The sequence below is a fragment of the Papilio polytes genome, unplaced genomic scaffold, assembly GCF_000836215.1.
Source record: "Papilio polytes unplaced genomic scaffold, Ppol_1.0 DF821511.1, whole genome shotgun sequence".
In the NCBI taxonomy this organism is placed as follows: Eukaryota; Metazoa; Arthropoda; class Insecta; order Lepidoptera; family Papilionidae; genus Papilio; species Papilio polytes.
Genome location: NW_013527693.1, coordinates 853,608 through 872,139, shown reverse-complemented (window position 1 = coordinate 872,139; position 18,532 = coordinate 853,608). Strand labels below are relative to the sequence as shown.

Sequence of the window (18,532 nt, the reverse complement as noted above, 5' to 3'; positions counted from 1 at the left end):
AAAAAAAAAAAAAAAAAAAAAAAATTATTACTCATCATTTGCACCGCTGGTAGGGTCAGCAGTCAAACAAGGTACCGTTGGCACCTGACCCCGATGCTGGCACGTCCGACAAACAGCCAGCCTAAGTGATCGGCACCGTTTACAAATATGTACCCGCGTGCTGACGCTACGTGATTGACTTGTAAAGTGATTGTGAACTATTGTGCTTATACTTGCCCACAGTTCATAGCCCAATGTTGCGTTGACATTACGGTAATCGGGAGAGTTTTAAAAACGGCCGGTTTAATAGGCTTTTGTAATTGATCTAAGTAATGAAATAGTAGATACTGGCCCAATCCGCTGTGGGAGAGCCATAAACAAGAATTAGAATAGAATTATGGAATAGTACTTCTGGAGGAGTACTTTATTCAGTGAATTTAATGAAACCACACAAAATTATCTATTGTTTAGAGTATTATTTATGGCTAAGTTACTGATATGTATTAAGCAATAGTTTCATAACATATTCAATTTGCGAGACTTTACAATTGGGTATTAAACAAGAGTAAGCCACTAAATGCATTGTTAAGCGATTGACGCAGTCGGGCAATTAATGCCCGTCTACTGAATGATAGGAATTGTGACTGCAATTAGTGTAGTTGCAACTTTATGTACCTGACAGACATAAGTTAACTTAATTAACATGGACCGTAGTAGTCGATACGTTTCCTACGATAGAAAGAAAATCGTAACTTAGTATTTTGCGACAATATTAGATTAAGACTTAACAGCTTTAATCTAGATTTCACGACTTACTTTAGTGCGTCGAGATTAATAATTTGTGTATGTAAAATAATAGATTTAGAAACCCACAAAATAGATTAACTGGCATAGAAATGTAACTTTGTATTTTACGGAAACGTAAACACTTCAGCTACTAAATAAATGACATATGGATCAGCTTTTGCCCGCGACTTTGTCAAAGTCGAAATAAAAAAAAGCAAAAAGCCTTTATGTTTTTCTGAACTACAGCTTTGCCAAATTATCGACGTCAGTTCAGTCGTTTAGGCGGTAAACTCTAACAACATCCATATAAACTTTCGCATTTATAATATTGGTTACATTTAAAATGTATCATTTACATATTGCTGATAGAAATGAAAAGTATTCAATTTATGTAATGTAAATTCAAATGATAAACTACTATTTTTAATATCACAAACACGGATTCAAGACACTTTATAACCATGTTGAACAACATCATGATAATTACAGTCAAGCATTGATCTTTGAACTTGTGATGTTGAGACGAGCCTCGTGTACTATAAAGAGGCTCGATTCACGAGAAAAGGATGGTTTACACGAGGAATTAAACGAGGATGACACTTGCGACCACAGATAATATCAAAGTTCTTTTCCAGGAAACCTTAAAGTGTTACGTACATAGTTCTTTTATGACGCATATTATTTTGCGTGTAACCTGACAAAAAACTGTTACGCTGACCCTACGGGAGTACGTTAGAGGAGGAGGATGATGGTGATGATGGTTATTATCTTATTTTTAAAGGTATTGTGTCAACGTCTGATTATTATTATTTTGCGTGTAATCGTGAACTGACACGGTATTGATATAAATAAATGCAGAAGTTTATAATAGAATGGAACAATATAAATGTCAACTTAATTCTTGTAGAAGTGTTTCTGTATTTTAATTAGTTGCAAATGTTTATCAGTAGTAAAAATCAAAGATATAAATTTAAATAATGTTTTAGTTGTGTCTATTTCTACATATATTTGTGTGGAATTCCAACGTATGATGTAGTGCAATATAAAATGCTTATAAATGCTTTTGTAACACGCTTGTCCGCTCACAATGTATTGATTTAGTCGTCTCAAAGTGCGACGGGTGTATTAAGTGGCTATAGGGTTGTCAATAATAATCAAAACATTATTATATTTAATTTTTTATTACACGCATGATTTTTGTTAATATTTAGATATGTTTATTTTATAGTATAGCCTTAAAAACGTAGTTTTTTTACCACATACATAGTTATTGTAATTAATTCTAGATTTTTATATTAAAGTTCTTGTTTTATTAATTAAAAGCCATATGTTACAAGAATATAAAAATGTTGCGGCTACTTTGTAAAATGATTTTTAAAAATCATTCGAGTGTCAACCCTAGTCATCTCGAGCAATGTCACTCGTAGTTTAATAGAAAAATCAACAATTGTGTGCGACAGTGTTGACTTAGCGCGCCACGCGCTGCGCCGTTCGTGGGCGAGGACTGACCTCCCGCGAGCTTGGGGTCTAACAGGTGACACTACCAGGGAACTGCTTTTGTTTACTTAACTATGTAAGCTCTTCTATCGCTTAGACTGTTGACTAACGATGGGCACAATCGAATAATGAGGTTCCGTCATATTTTTATGAAGCTACGCGTTCATTTTTGGACACTTGGTTGTTATAAATTTTATTAATGTAATATTCCTATTTAATTTACGTGAAGATAAATGACTCGCTTCTCGTCTGATGAACTTGTACAAACGTTTGAAGAATCATCTTATATTAAGTATGAGGTCTACAACATTATGGCAGTAAACTTATACAGCAAACTTAAAAATCATACAATTCAAGTCAATGACAATCATATACGATAATGCATATACCACGCACTAGGGGCGGCGTAGACGTCGCTACACCGACGCAGGTGGTTGTCGAGTCAACATAAACAAGCGATGTCTACACAACGATCGGCTATCGGCCCCCGCGCGGCCGTGACAAGCAAACACAGCTGAGTTCAAGACTGCCGTAAGTTAAAAGCTTCCTCCAATTTTTTTTAATTCAACTCTTAACATACTTTTCAAATTACCAACTTAATATGGAATTACTATAAAAAGTTTAATTAATTTTATTAAAAGTAACATTATATGTTTTTGGTTTGCAATTAATGGCTTGCTATATATTACAGTAAGAGAAATTCTTAAAACAGAAATGCTGGCGTATCAGAAATTTATATATCAAGATAAGTTAAACGCGTAAATTTCTCGTTTTTATTTACACGACGCTCGTAAAAAATCTAAGGCATGTTTGTGAAACGTGCGCATAAAAAGGTGAAAAGTTCTTGACCCCGACACCGAAAATTTGTTGATATAAAAACAGGAATATATAAATATTAATTATATCGCTGTTCAAAGAACTGATTGCAAAAAACTGAATACATTCAAACTTGTTTGGGATTAAATACTTTTTAATACCATCTCTATCTTTTTATATTGATCTTATCGTTCAGTGGACATCAACGGATTAAAAATATTTTAGTAATTGTAAAGACAGAAAATACCTTTATTGATTTGAACTCTAATCTGCTAACGTTAGTTGGTCCTGTGATGTTTTTATACGAGAAGTAGCGTAGCCATTATTAGTTAAATACTCAATACGATTTCTACTAGTGGGTACAGTTATATGAAGACAAATAAACAAAGACAGACAAGCTGTGGAATTCTTAGTGAGGTTACTGAGGTCTCTGGTCATTCACAACATCAGAGGAATTGCAGATTTTCGACCTATAAGGAGGAGGAAGGCAAGCTTCTTGTTGCTTAGGAAGAAGACCTACTTTTTAAGTACATAGATCTATAATAATTAAGTATCTAGATTAAGCATATTACTATACTCTGCATCACATATATCTTATATTATTTGTATTATGTGTGCCAAAATTAATATACAACTTACAAGTTTAATCAATCATGATTTAGTATTCATTTCATTGGGGTGATCGTTAGTGAAGTTTGTTTTAAGTTAAAACTTACCAGTTACACTCATTACCATATTTCAAGCGTTTTAAATACTTAAAAGTGGTACTTAAAATCAGGTGCGTTATAAGTGCATGGTGCACGTTATGGCAGATGTCGATAAACATTGACGAGTCGCGAGACACCTGCTCGAAATGTTAAACAGTTAACGCGTAAAGAGGTCCGTGCGGTCAAAGTGGTCATTGCGTTTGGTCTAAAGTTTGTACTCATCTAGAGAACATTTGTCGTTGAAAAAATGTTTGGAGAGGTGACCTCTTGACGACCTCTCGACCGGACGAGCGCGTTGACAATCGAGGCGGCCGTCCGGTTTAGTGGCTCGCCGTACATACTTAATAACCGCAGGTAGGTTAGCGCTGTGTACACATTATTAAGTATTGTTTGCTGATAATAATTGTCTTGAACTCTATTTATTAAAGGAATCAATCGTTAAATATTTTAAGAAAATATTGAAGAAAAATACGAAATTAAAAATACATTATCCTTCAACAAGATATATACATGCACTCTTATTTTGATAAAAATCAAGAAAACAACTTGATTGGTATCCTTTATGGGTAGGGGATTGGTGTCCAAACTAGGGTGGTACCCTGTGTCATGGATCACCATACACACAAACCATAATGACACAAAAAACAAAATAGCAAAAGTCGTCCTAATCGGCTCTTAAACGTTGATACAAGTGTATGCGTATAAAAATATCTTTAAACCAAAAGGAATATACAGAGTGTATAAAAGTTGACCATAAAACATTGTTATTTAAAGTCAGCGGATCCCGGCATGGGCAGGCTCAGTGGCGTTTTAAAATTCCGCTCAGGTTGTCTCCGTTTTCTAAAGGCGAGGTCGGGCTGAATCCGCAATTAACCCTGCATTAGCATCCGAACCGCGACCTGCCGCGCCGCCCGCCGACCCCGGCACACGCTGGGCAAGTTATGAGCTTATGGTTTAAAAATTTATACACGGAAAATTATAAAACAACAAATATTTTAAACAGTCGAATTATTGATTCCCTGGCAATATTATTTCCACCTTTGGATTACACAAAAGTTTATTTTTAATGGGGTTCAATGACACTGATATTTTTACATATTTAAGTGAATTGAGGGTGAAAGTTTACTGATTGCTTAAAGTTTTTCTATCCTCGTATTTTTTCCCATCTTTTTTAGTTTATTAGAATTTATAATAAAGTAAGGTAGTAAGTGACAATTTTAGATATCCTTACCCGCTAATATCTTATCACTTGAAGCAAAACAAAACCATACGACCAACCTTGACTTCAGAAGCAATTGAAATGGAGCGAAAGGAATTATTCTGTGTTTTCTTGTCTTGATTCAAAACCGAGCGTACTTTGTTGGTTTAAGTCGATATGGTTTGCATTTTAGTTAACAAAATTAATCAATTAAGTACAGCTTTACGTTAAAAACTTTTTCATAAAGTTTCAGAACTGCAACAAGATTGGTAATAAAAAAGTTGTTAATTACAGTCATTTTTAACAAATTTAGGGACTTAAAAAATCCTTAATTCGTTTTCAATATAAACTTCGATTGGCTATATTTTATAGGAGTAATAAAGGTTTGTTATCAGAGCCATTACCTTTGCTTTGTTGGTAGCTCGACTGTAGTTTGTTTTACTGCCTTCTAATTAACGGATTATTAAACATTATTATAGCTTTTGTGATCGAAATGTAAATCAATTAGTTTCTTACTACTCATTATCATGATGGTATTAAATTTATTACTTTATTTAAATGTTGTATTAATCGAGTTGTTACTATTCAATTTAATAAGATAAGTTCATGCGTTTTGTTTTATTATACACTAACTTTCGACTCCGATTCCGTTCGCGTGGTAGTAGAAAAAACAAAAGTGATTAGCCTATATGTTCTTCCAGACTATCCACTATGTTGATGCCAAATTTCATCGAGATCCGTTCAGCCGTTTAGGCTACAAACTCGTAACAAACATCCGTCCATCCATCTATACTTTCGCATTTATAATATTAGTAAGATTAGTAAGAAGTACGATTACTTACTAAACAAAGATTGATTAGGTACTAGTTTTGGTTGATTTATTAATATTTTCTTTTATAAGTACTGCAATTTTTTTAGATATCTGTCACTATGGCTTGATGTTAATGTTAGTTATTTACTCCAACTGTCTCTTTAAAGGTAATATCTTTTCTTTCCTTTCGATTTTTTATTACACACCTCATAAAGTATGTGTTAACTACCTTAATAGATTAATGTGGTTTATGTGTGTGTATGCATGTGAGGAGACACATTTAGTTGTGTGACGTCACTACTTTATATTCAACACCGTTAATTGTCGTGACCATATAAAGCTGCGAATAGTGCTATCAGAGAATAATTTATATTTAATATTATTTATAATAATAGCTAAATACAATATTTATGAAAGAAAAATGACTAAATGATTTTTTTGTATTTCAATTATATTAAAATTGATACAAATTCATTAGAATTTTTAGAATTACGGTAGTGGAACCTTACTTTAACAATTTAATGACATTACAACTTGCCACAAATGACTTCACTCTGTATATAAGGTCGTGAAAGCTTATTTATTTATCATATAGTGTTTATTCACCGCTAACGACGTCTGATTCATAAAGTATGTTCGTACCGAAATGTCAAAGTTCTCAACCTTCGACCGCCGATGAATCAACATTAGTATGCGCGACCTGCGCCTCCCACGGCCTCCCTCACCCTGACACTGACCCAGACCCTAACCTTGACTCCTCGAAAATACCCGAACGGTTACCAACATAATAAACGATTCGATAAATGCCACAGAATTTTTATATTTGCATTTTTCGACCGGTTGTGAATATGTTTGGTATCGACCCACGCTCGTTTGTTTATGAAGTATTATTAAAATCAACCTTTTTAATGAATACATTATTCAAAAGTTGACGGTCATCGGAGTTCCGACTTGTCAAATTTCAATCTAGATCCATATTGATTTGATTTTTAATGTATTCTTGATTTCAAGTTTGGAATAAAATTGTAAATATTGGTGTACTTTTTATTAAGACTTCTTATTAAATATAATACGTTAATAGTACAAAAAGTTAGAATAGCTTGCGTATAACCTAACTAGTATGAAAAGTTAAGATTTTTTTTTATCAATTATGGAGCTCTAAAGTTTATTTTTTAAAAGCTAAACACGATAAAGTTAAAAGGTTTCGTGACTTAGAAAACATGTAAACAAAGCTGTCATTACTTGACAACTTTAGTAGTACAAAGGTGATATTTCGTCAGTTATTCTGTTGAAAACAGCTTTATGAAATACCCATGTAGAAGTATTATTTTGGAGGCTGCATTGTTTGACTATTACATAGTTGAACAGAAAACTTCCATCCCTTGCACCCACAATACAGCATGACCGTTGCATTGTCGCGATTTCCTGTGTAAAAAAATTACAACACTGCAGGTCAGGTAACAAACTTTTTTCCAATGGTCAGGTAAGTTGGGGCGCAGTGTCCTTTCTTAGAATTTAAAAGTGCATTGAAAGCTATTTGCGAAATTTGAATTTTGTAAAGCAAATGAATTTGACATCAAATTCTATACAGTTAAAGTTCATAGTACTGCAATTTGTCACATTTTTGTGTATAGGTTATGTAACTCGGTACAGACAGGTTGCAACTTGCTTAAACTTAAGGTAAAGCTTAGTACAAAAGAGTATACAAGTATTGTATTAAGTTACTAGCTGTTCCCATGCGGGTTTATCTGCATGAAATTATGAAAATTTTATTTTATTGTTTACATTTGCCAAATTATCAATAACAAATGTCAAAATGACATGACATGACATGACAAACCTTAGCAATCTTTCTTTCTTGATGTTGGCAGATGATGGTCTCTTTCCCACATTAGGATTTTTATCCAATTTATTTACCAACTAAGTTTAATAGCGTGAAAATATATAGCCTAAAGCGTGAAGAAAGTGTAGGGCTTTTAATTAAGAAAAGGATTATTTAAAAATATGTTGTAATTACTGACATCTTAGACAACAAAGAAGTGTGTGTTTGCGCTTTATTATATTAATGTAGATTATAGAAAATAGAAGATTTTCCTACGACATTATTCATAGTTATTTTTCATATCTTTAACGTTCAAAAGCATAATAGTATCATTAACACATGTACGTGTAATTTAATAAAGCGATATCGTAGATTTTAATTGAAAATAATTAAAGTTCAGATTAATAAAAGTCATCATTAAGCTACAAGAAACTTTAACATTTCTAATGAGTACAATTGTATTTAATCTGTGGATCAAACAGGCCTACAATGGTACTGAAATTACAGGTACTATATTAGGTTATTGTTTATTACAAGCTTTTATTACAGTTAAGGATTTTAAAACTTTTTACAGTCTGTGCACCTTTTGTCCGCAAATATCCGACTCTTAATCCCTAGGGTCTTCGCCAACCTTTTTTACCTGTCATTTGGGCAGACCCTTCCTCATTTGAAGATCCCGACACGACCCTTTCTTACACCTAATTGGGCCCATCTCAGCCATTCTTTGTGAAACGTTTCTAATTTGTCCCACAAGGGTTATTGTGTTTGTGATTTGGCGCCGAAGGTTAGCTTTTAAGTGTAAAAAATGTGAAAGTATTAAGGCGAAGGACAAAGTGGGTTTATGTTTTATTTTCATTGAAATAGTTATGGTGGTTTCGCAGAGACCACAAGTATAGATTTAATTTCAACACGGATTGGTAAAAATTTTCAATAGTATGTAGTATACACATTGGTAATTTATTCAAACAAAAAAGTATTAACATGTTAAAAGTTATTAAGGAAAGCTTTATGTTCACTTAAGTAAAAAGTTAAACTCTTAATGTTATTCATAAATGTTAGCTAAGTTACAATAATTAGTGGTTTGTGAGTTAAAATCTTCAGCATTTTGATACATTGATTTATATTTAACTTAGACAACACGGTTGTTCAGATTTAAACTAGAATGTTATTTATTAGTAAGAATGTTAAATATCTAAAGATACTTGTTAAACATAGCATTTTATGTTAACACAGAATTTGTATAATTAAAACTGGTAATTTTATCTTTTGTTACTTTTTTTCAAATGTTTTGCATAATTTCTATATATATTTTTTAGAAACAGCTAATACCGTTAGGTTTATTGATGAGTTAACACGAAATTAATAATATAAAATTAAGATAAACAAAACAGAATGTTAAATTAATAAAATAAATTTAAACAATAAAATTATTTAATCAGTAATAGAGATAAATTCTCTTAGATTCCCAAGACTATTGTCATTGTATCTATTACAGAAGTAAACGTTACAAAAGACATAATTAGGTTAAATAAGTGCCAAATAGAAGGAATAACAAATACAGTACATTTGTCTATTAAAAATATTAATAAATGAGGAATCAAATAGAAAAATTGATGAATTTGAACGGATAGCTTTTAAAAGCTCCTAAAAGATAACATTCTAAATACCAATCATGAATATAACTTTACATTCGTCAATGATCATTACAAGATACATGAACAATACGAAATAAACAAACTTAAAACAACATGTTGTTTCAAAGCTTTTGTTACAAGTCCGTAATACAAAAGACATCAACGACAGCGACTATATTAAGCATTTCGCTCACGTGAATTCATGTCTGAGTATTGTTAAATAAGTAACTCGATTACTTATTCTATTCTGATTAATTCCTGTATCCGTGCTTGTTTATTAGGAATCGCTCTTTACAACTACCCGCTAATTATATGTTACATCTTGTATGTTCAACTTGCAACGTAAATATTAATTGAAAGTTAAGTATCCGTATAGTTACTATTCCTACAGCCATAATATTATATTAACAAAATATGTAAATTATTTGAGAAATTGAGTATTATGTTATGAACACATATTATTAGAAACTATTGAAGTATCATGCAAATAAGAGCAGAATGAAAATAAAAGTTTTAAAATACAATTAAAATAAATAACATAGAAAAGTAAATAAATTATTCCTTATTCTGGTTTAATGACCATATATGTAACATCATACAAAACTTACGGTCATCAAGCTCTTCATCGTAGTCTGAAAAATATTTATCTTCATCTTTCAGCGACTGGTTGTCGGGCTGCTGATAGAACCTTTCCGATTTTATATACATTTTGAGGTACATCACATTCAGTATTTACAATATTAAGTTCACTTATTCACAGGTTTGAACACAAGTCATAACTTTATTGCACAGTTTAATAATAGAGTTCAATTTCGATTAATAATGCCACTTTAACACATTCGCGAAATAACAAAATGTCTGTTTGAACGGCAGGTTTATACAGTGCGCGTAATTTTGAACAAGTAGCGAGGCGGGCAAAGCGCGCGTCTCCGGCGAGGTCCGCTCTCGCACTGCCCCGCGACCCGGCGGTTATCATGTCTTTGACGAAAAAAAAAACAACACAGGTAGTGATCTCGTAGTTGCTCGCATTAACGGCAAATTGATTCTCATTTTGTTTTTAATAATTACAAAATGTTGGATTAGTCGGTGAGGTTCACGTGCTGTTTGTAATAGTTAAATATTGTTTTGGAAGCTTTTTTAAAGTAAATAAGATTGGAAGCTTTTCACATACAAAAATAACTAAATAAAGGTTTTACTTTTTAATTTGTGTTAATGTCTTTTTTAAAGATGTAACTTTTTTAAAATTATTGTTTCCCGAGAAGCTTTTCCAGATATCTTTTTCAGAAATCCATTGCTTTTGTTTGTTGCTCGCTTTAGTTTTTGCTTAACATCGTAGTGCTTTAATTCAATATTATTATATAAATATATATAAATAATTCTTTCATTTTTTTTTGCTACGAGTCACATTTGACATCGAAAATCCCAGACGTATCTATTTCCTAACACGCAATACAAACTCATTTTAGTATTCAATAAAAAATAATATTAATTTAATATACGAAATATTACCGTGATGCATATACGGTTTAATAGCGCATTTGAGCCGATGCAGAGTCGACCTCGAGTGACCCCCGCGGTGACACCGACTGATTTATAACCAGAGCTGGCCAATGATCGTGATGTCGTATACATAATTAAATTAATTCAATTGATAACACGTTAATTAATATTCCGTATAACTGTAACTGATCGACGTACGCGTTACGATGATGGACTAAATTTTACATACGAGATACAAACTTGAAAATATGATCACTTTTTTTAATTTTATGCTTCGATTAATTTATAAGCTATTTACAAACGAGTTTAAGTTATTTCTAATATGTAACAAGTTTTGTTTGCAACTTAATACTAAGCGATAAATTATAATCATAATATTACAAATTCGAAAGTTTAGATGGATGTTTGTTAGAGTTTGCAGCCTAAACGGCTGAATGGATCTCGCTGAAATTTGGCATAGACGTAGAGGATACTCTGGAATAACACATAGGCATTCACTTTTATTTTATTTAATTCCATGCGGACAGAGTCGCTGGCCACAGCTAGTTGTCCATAAAATAACATGAAAGTTTCCTACTCTTTCTGTTTTATCATAATCTATAAAAATAAAAATAATAGTCAAAGCCATAAAGTCACTTACTATAACTTATTTAAAGTTAATTATCACAGATAAAGAATCACACATAAAATCTTTACTTAATAAGTTATTGTAGTTGTAAATGTAAGCAACAACTTAAAAGCTCAAATAAAACTTGACATTTACCGGCATATGTCGGAACAATGTGTTACTGCTTTGATTTATTGGACTCTCTAACACAAAGTGACACTCATGTAGAGTCATAAATTAAATAATAAACGCGAATATTATTTTGTATAAGTTATTGATAGAGTTTATTAATAAAGCTACGAGCTACTGTATTACTGATGATTCCAGTTTGTAATATGGAAGATTATTGGAGAAACATGGTCGGACTGCGTGGGTGTATATACAGCATGTTCTGTTATTCGAATTCGAAATCGTAACTCTCAGGATTACGAGAAGATTGCAATGATTTTTTTTTAATAATTCAATCAATCGACAATAACATTACAAAGAGGTAATTTTAGTATTTTTGTATGTAACAAATGTACTAAGAATGTTAGAAAAAATTAGACATAAATAAGAGATACAAAAGGCTCATCTATTGTCGAAATTTTTTATATGCATCCTGTATAAAAAAAATTATAGCAATGTTTTGTGTGGCATCTGTTGTAGCCATCTCTACACGATATGTTAATATATCGCCTTCAAGTTGAATTCTTTGACTGCTCTTCAAAATATTTTGTTCTTCATTTTTATTGGCATTCGAGTTTTGGCGCTGGGTGGGCCGCGGGGGCGTGCATACGCTTAGAAAACCCAACTACTTTGAAAGTATAATATACATTTGTTATAAACACGTTCATTATAATATTTTACTAACATGTTCTATTAAATAAGTTCATCAGTAAAGTTAAATTGGGAATATAAAACTTGATAATTCAATATAAATAGATTTCAAATATTATTTCATGAATTTAGATACCACTAAAGCTTATCTACAAAGTATTTCCTTTAAAGAGAATAGATTTGTATTTTTGTATGTATTCAAATAACTAAAAAAGTACTGGGCCGATTTCAAAAATTATTTCTACGTTAAAAAGCTACGTTATCAGTGATTAACTCTGGCTATGTTTTTACGCAGGCAAAGTCACGAGAATTAGCTAGTTTACGATAAAAGACGACAACAATATTTTTACAAAAATAAAAAAGCTCCATTTATAAGTACTCGTAGTTTTGTTTTTATACAATTTTAAATTTGTTCTTAAAACATACTAGCTGTCACCCAGCCAATGTGTTCTTCCAGATTATCCTCTACGTCCAGCAGTTAAGGCTACAAACTCTAACAAACATCCATTCATCTAAACTTTCGCATTTATAGTATTAGTAAGTAGTAAGGTATAAAATGTCAATTACAACTAGTGTATAGCAGTGGCACGTAATAAATAGCATTAGATGTAGGGCCTCTATCGATATCAGAGTGGACTTGGTATGTGCGCGTACCGTCCGTCTGTCGTATTGTATGCGCACGCGCAACTGATTAGCATTGAGAAGGTCGGCTGCATATAGGGTTACCATGGTTTTAATAGAGCCTGAATATTTATTATACAGCTATTAAAATTATTTCACTATGTAGTCCCCTACGTATTTTATTGTTTGTTGCACATATATTACAGCTATTTAGTTTTAACAGTAATTACACTTAGCACCAATAGAATGGCAAACTTAGCTATTGTTCGTTATGCAAAAGTTATTTTAAAAGTAAGTTTGTTTAATTCACATTTCCATATTTATATCGTCTATTTACGATCATCTACTATCGAAATATGAAATTGCACTGATAATGAAATTCCTAAATAAACTAAATATTATTTAATATATTTAGGAATTATCCGTTATATTTACGTTAATTGGGCTCCCTACACTGTCGTAGGCTTGGCACCCGTAGAATGTTGAACGCGCTTGATATTTCGGCTTTCTCAGCTCGTGTTAGACTTGCTGTGTAAATTATTTAATTTATTGATTCGATAGCAAATTATGTCAATATACTGTGTGCGATTGAGACCAACATAATGTACGGATACCGAGGTAATTATTATTGAAAAGGTTGAACGTGCTCGGGCGTGCAGTACAGCGGGGATGGAGGTTTATTTTTTTTTTAATTATCAGTACAGATTATTGCGTTTATAAAACGTACTATTTATTGTATTTATTTTGTAACCAGTGCAGCGATTAGAATACATGCGGTATTTGTTTTTTTCGGACGATTTTAAATGCTTTGTATTTATTTGTTAACAAATATTATGTATTGAAACAAATTCAAACAAAAATAACATTTTATTGGAAATTTATTTTTTACACATAAAAATGTTAAAATCGTTTTACAGATATTCTGAATGGAAAATGTGACAATCATTATGGTAGAAAGAAATCCTACACACTATACAAAGCTTTCTGAATTAGCCAGGACTTAAGTAATCACGACAAACGAAAATACACCTCTATGATTAACTACTGGATATGTACCGATCAATTTGCAGGTAAACAGTGACCATGTTAGTGTTAAAGTAAACGACTTAGTCCCAATAACTGTACTTACTGTGGTGTCTTTACTCAGCTGTCATAAAATCTCTTACCTGTAAAGACAAAGGACAGATTAAAAAAAGCCCTTTCATTGTTGGAATAAATGAAAAATATGTAAAGAACAAAAAAATCTTCTCTTTTTATTCTAAAAAAAGGTTTGTTTTAAATATTACTTTATAACACCACGCCTTTATAATTCACCGATTCGATACATCAATATCGATTTGTTTTTAAACCGATAATTATCTATATCCTTTGATTGACGATTAGATTCGATAATTGAGGTAAATAACCGGTTACGAACACGCTGTATTCTAGGTTCCTTTTCAAGTCACAAGCGTGCCGACATGCGTTTTAGAGAAATTATAATTTTCCATGAACACATTGATGAATAATTTTATGTCAATCTGATTATTATAAACAGTAAAATTTCATTATAAAGATACAAAAAAGCAATATGCAAAAAATAAAGTACAAAATACGTAGGGATTTTTTCCGCCCAAAATTAGACGCGGAAATTAATATGTTAGTTTCTATCAACGATAACTTTGCTTCTAAACATGATTAGGGACTAATTAATAAAAATCTTGTTCATCTGTTTAACTTAAAATAATTATGCGTACTTTGATTTATAACTCTTTGAATGGATACAATATAAGATGGACGTCACCTTTTCCGACGTTACATCCTCTAAGTAATTGTGAAGCTATTTACTGAAGGATAATCTTAATGCGAATTTCGAAAAGTTGATTTGTATTCGGTCCATTAGTGAGATAAGCAAAGGTCAATATTGAGGCGGCCGGGACCCACACCTTTCACTCTTATCCGATGTGCTTCTGTTATTCGCTTCGGACCTTATGAAACTTGTGTTCGTTGATAACAATCGCACCGACACGAATTTGTTATTAATTATCTACATTTCAATTAAAAGAAAATGAACTGTATTTATATTAACCTGTAGGTTTGAAATCGATTGCTATTGATCGTAATAGTTTACATTTTTAACGAGGTATTCGTAGCCACATGGATATAAATATGCCGGGTTAATATTGTGTTCGCTTCTCAGCGACCGGTCGGTAGCTCGTTTTGATAACGAATGGTTGTAAAATAAAGTGATTGCAATAAATTTGTCACTACTATTTCGACTTTATAGTCTATGACCTTAGGACATGTTATCATGGGAATGTGTGTTTATATTTTGTCGGGTATTAGAGAATGCATTTCATTACTAAAATAGATAACCAACTTTTTGTTACTCACAGAAGGGTAATATTTACACAGGAGAGTATATTTGTACTTATTTCTTAATGTTCTATGCGCGTCACCAATCGATTTACGGTGGGCAGTTAGCATATAGCATTAATATCGTCTTATTCGAAGTAGTTAATTTGTACACTTTACATTTTCAAATTATCTAGGAGGGCAGCTGCTCCTTACCCTATTCTCTCTGGCGACGCACAAGATAAGAATATTAAACCAACGTTTTAATCGCTGATCAAACGTTTTCAAACTCTTGATTTTAAAAGGAGTAAGGCGATCTATATGTAATTTGTTGCCTACCTATGGTGGGATGTTGGAAGAATCTAAGATACAAACTTTCTTTGCTGCGTCTTTTAAGCTTGTTTCGTAACTACCACGCAAATTCCTTACAGAACTATTCAGTAACGATGTAGGCCACGTGTAAAGTGACAAAGACCTAACGAGGTTAGTCCTGCCCTGTCCATTGTTCGAGTCTGTCATAACAAGGCCCGGTGACCCGCGCCCACGCTGGACACACCTCGCGTCTCTCAGACACGCTAAATGTCATCCCAGATGCCGCGGGAGTGCTGCGAGATTTGTAATGAAATCATAAACGCTATTCAATGGAAATATCATTTTTTACGACATACATGATATATGATAAGATATATAATCTTTGTGTCTTATTTCGAACTTAATAAATTAAGTTTAAACAGCTCTAAAAAACCATTTGTAAAGTTTTATGCGGTCAATATTTTTAAGTAAGATTATAACTAAGTTAAAGAGGTAAACACTTCATATTTGTTGTCTTGTTAAGGACCAAATGAAATAAAAAAAACATGGCCAAAAGATTAAGAATATAAATAGGACTATTTTGTTATTCATAATCACACATACTCGTTACTCTGTTTATGAGCCGTGTCTAAGCATTGCATCAGAGTTTCCTTTTTGAATAATGTTTTCCATTTCAGTCTAAGAGGCTTTGAACCGCGCGGGGTTACGTGCTGTAGAACAGTCTCACCTGATAATGCCACCATTTTAGGACAAAACTCGTGTCATGTTTGCGTTGGTGGCGTAAATTGTCGTTTTTGACGTTTCCCGTTTGAAATATTGTCGTTGTTTAGAAAGTCTGAAGCGGATTGCATGTGCACGGCATTGAGGTGCGGGATTACGTTTTATACGCAGATTAACCTTTTCAAAGAAAATATATTTGAAATATTAGTTGTTTTAATGTCACATTTAAAGAGCATAATTTTTGAATCGTCGTGCCGATTTTTTTCTCTAATTTAATTTAAATGTATATAGAGCGCTTTAAAACCGTGTTATGCATTGTAATCGCATTGGTTTACAAAACGTAATCCTCAAGTTTGATACTTTAATCATGTCACGATGGAACATTATCTAAACTATTATAATAAAGCGTAAACACACACTTTGTTGCCCAAGATGTCAGCAATTACAGCATATTTTCGAATAACTCTTTTTTAATAAAAAAAAACCCTACAATTATGTCACGCTTTAGGCTATATATTTATACGCCGTTAAACTTAGGGGATTATTTTGGATAAAAACCCTAATGTGGGAAAGAGACCATAAGTTGTTGCCAACATCAAGGAAGCAAGATTGCCATGGTTTGACATCATGTTTTGTCATTATGACATTTGCAATTGATAATTTGACAAATGTGAACAACAAAATGAAATATTTATAATTTTATGCGGATGAAGTCGCATGGGAACAGCTAGTACTAAATAAAACAAGGAATAAATGTTTGTAGTGTTGACTCTGATAACTATTATCGAATTGGAGGCCTAGTTAACTTTACCTCTACCCACTAAAAGACATAAACATCTATTTATATGTACTAGCTACTTTACCTATTAGGGTATCAGTGAGAGCTTAAGTTTGAAATTTGCAGAAATTGAGTCACCCGATGACGCATCCCGTATGCCCGGTCAGAAGTCAACAGTGCCCACGTGCGTCGCCCTATATGAATAGTGTTGGATATCGAATCGATTATAACTTTTTGATTGCCTTTAAAATGTCATTTTATGACTCACTTTGTGACGTTAGAATGAACAATAGATGACGCTTCCAACTAATCCATTATAGAAATAAATTCCTATTTTTAAACAATCTGAGTACAACGTAAATAGTAGTTGCGTCAGTCCTTTACATATGAACTAAACAAGGTAATCTGTAACCCCATACTTCTTAATAAAATGGTTTTGCAGTGAATTTTTTTACTCAATACTTAATCGTCTGTACAAACGTGTTTCATTGACAGAGTACAATTACTCGAGCGTATTAAATTTAATTATTAAATTGCGACAAACATTTTTAAAATACAGGTTTTAAGTGACATTTAAGTGGTGGGTGTTAATTTCAGGGTAATTTGCGAATAACGCGGAAGCTCGTGTTCATATTGATACTCGGGTGCTTTTGATCTGGATCTTTGATCGTACTCGTATATTATGCAGTGTGACGTCTGGACATGTTCTAGGAAACGATGTGGGCCGCACCTTGACATTCGTGTGTCAAATGTCAAGCGATCGTCGACCCGGCATGCGTGATAGTTCACAACAGGATTGTTTTTGTTTTGGTCAACACTCAAGTCAGCCTTTGGTCGGGACAACTTTCGAATCGGACTGATGGACGGATTGTACCTTTGACTATTCTTGATTCAGTATTCTTCGACAATTTGTAGACGTGACGTACATAAGTGTAGGTCGTAAGAAATATGTTTTATTTGTATTTTATTGACGTAGTATCTCCATGCTTACCGAATGATAACATTATCGCAATCAAGTTTACAATTTTTCTCAATGCTTATACATTTCTATTTATAGGTTATGACAATACTGTTGTCCATTTTCATGGCATTACAGCAAGTCAGTCCTATCTACCAACAATAGTACAAATAGGCAATTGATTTCATCCCTTGTTAATTTCGTATCATAGAAAATTTGTTGAGACTAATTATTTAAAAAAAAGTTCGTCACGTTATGTGGCACACTTCGTAGCAAGCGAAAGGAATAAAAATAACTAATTGTATATATATTATACGAGTAAATATAACTCGTTCTACGTATATATCCGCGGCGACACCCGACTAATAAATTATCATAAAGTTATTTAGGAAATGTAACGTAATGTAATGAACTTTGCTTTTTAAAAGGTGAACCAGTTTTTACTTTATCTTCATTTGCCATTATAATTTGAATGTGAAACGCCTATTGCACGGTGTTTATGACCAACGCGACTCGTGTACCCGTTTATGTAGAGCAAGTATAGCCAGCAATATAAGTGTTTTGACAAGTAGATTGTATTGTGACTACGTTAAGACATTTCATTGAGGTTAGTTTCCAACATTTTATTTAGTT

At 32.6% G+C, this 18,532-nt stretch overlaps 1 protein-coding gene across 2 annotated transcripts in view; it reads right to left on the bottom strand.

Annotated features, from left to right (window-relative positions):
• Positions 1–18,532, bottom strand: part of LOC106108549 — a 125,972-nt gene that overhangs the window by 46,165 nt on the left and 61,275 nt on the right. The window contains exon 1 of one of the 2 annotated variants that reach the window (XM_013289746.1): positions 9,859–10,208. The exons of the other annotated variant lie outside the window; for it this stretch is intronic. Within the exon in view, the coding sequence (XP_013145200.1) occupies positions 9,859–9,970 (112 nt within the window). The 5' untranslated portion in view covers positions 9,971–10,208. Of the gene's footprint in view, positions 1–9,858; positions 10,209–18,532 lie in introns of those variants that run through there. 2 annotated transcript variants of the gene reach the window in all.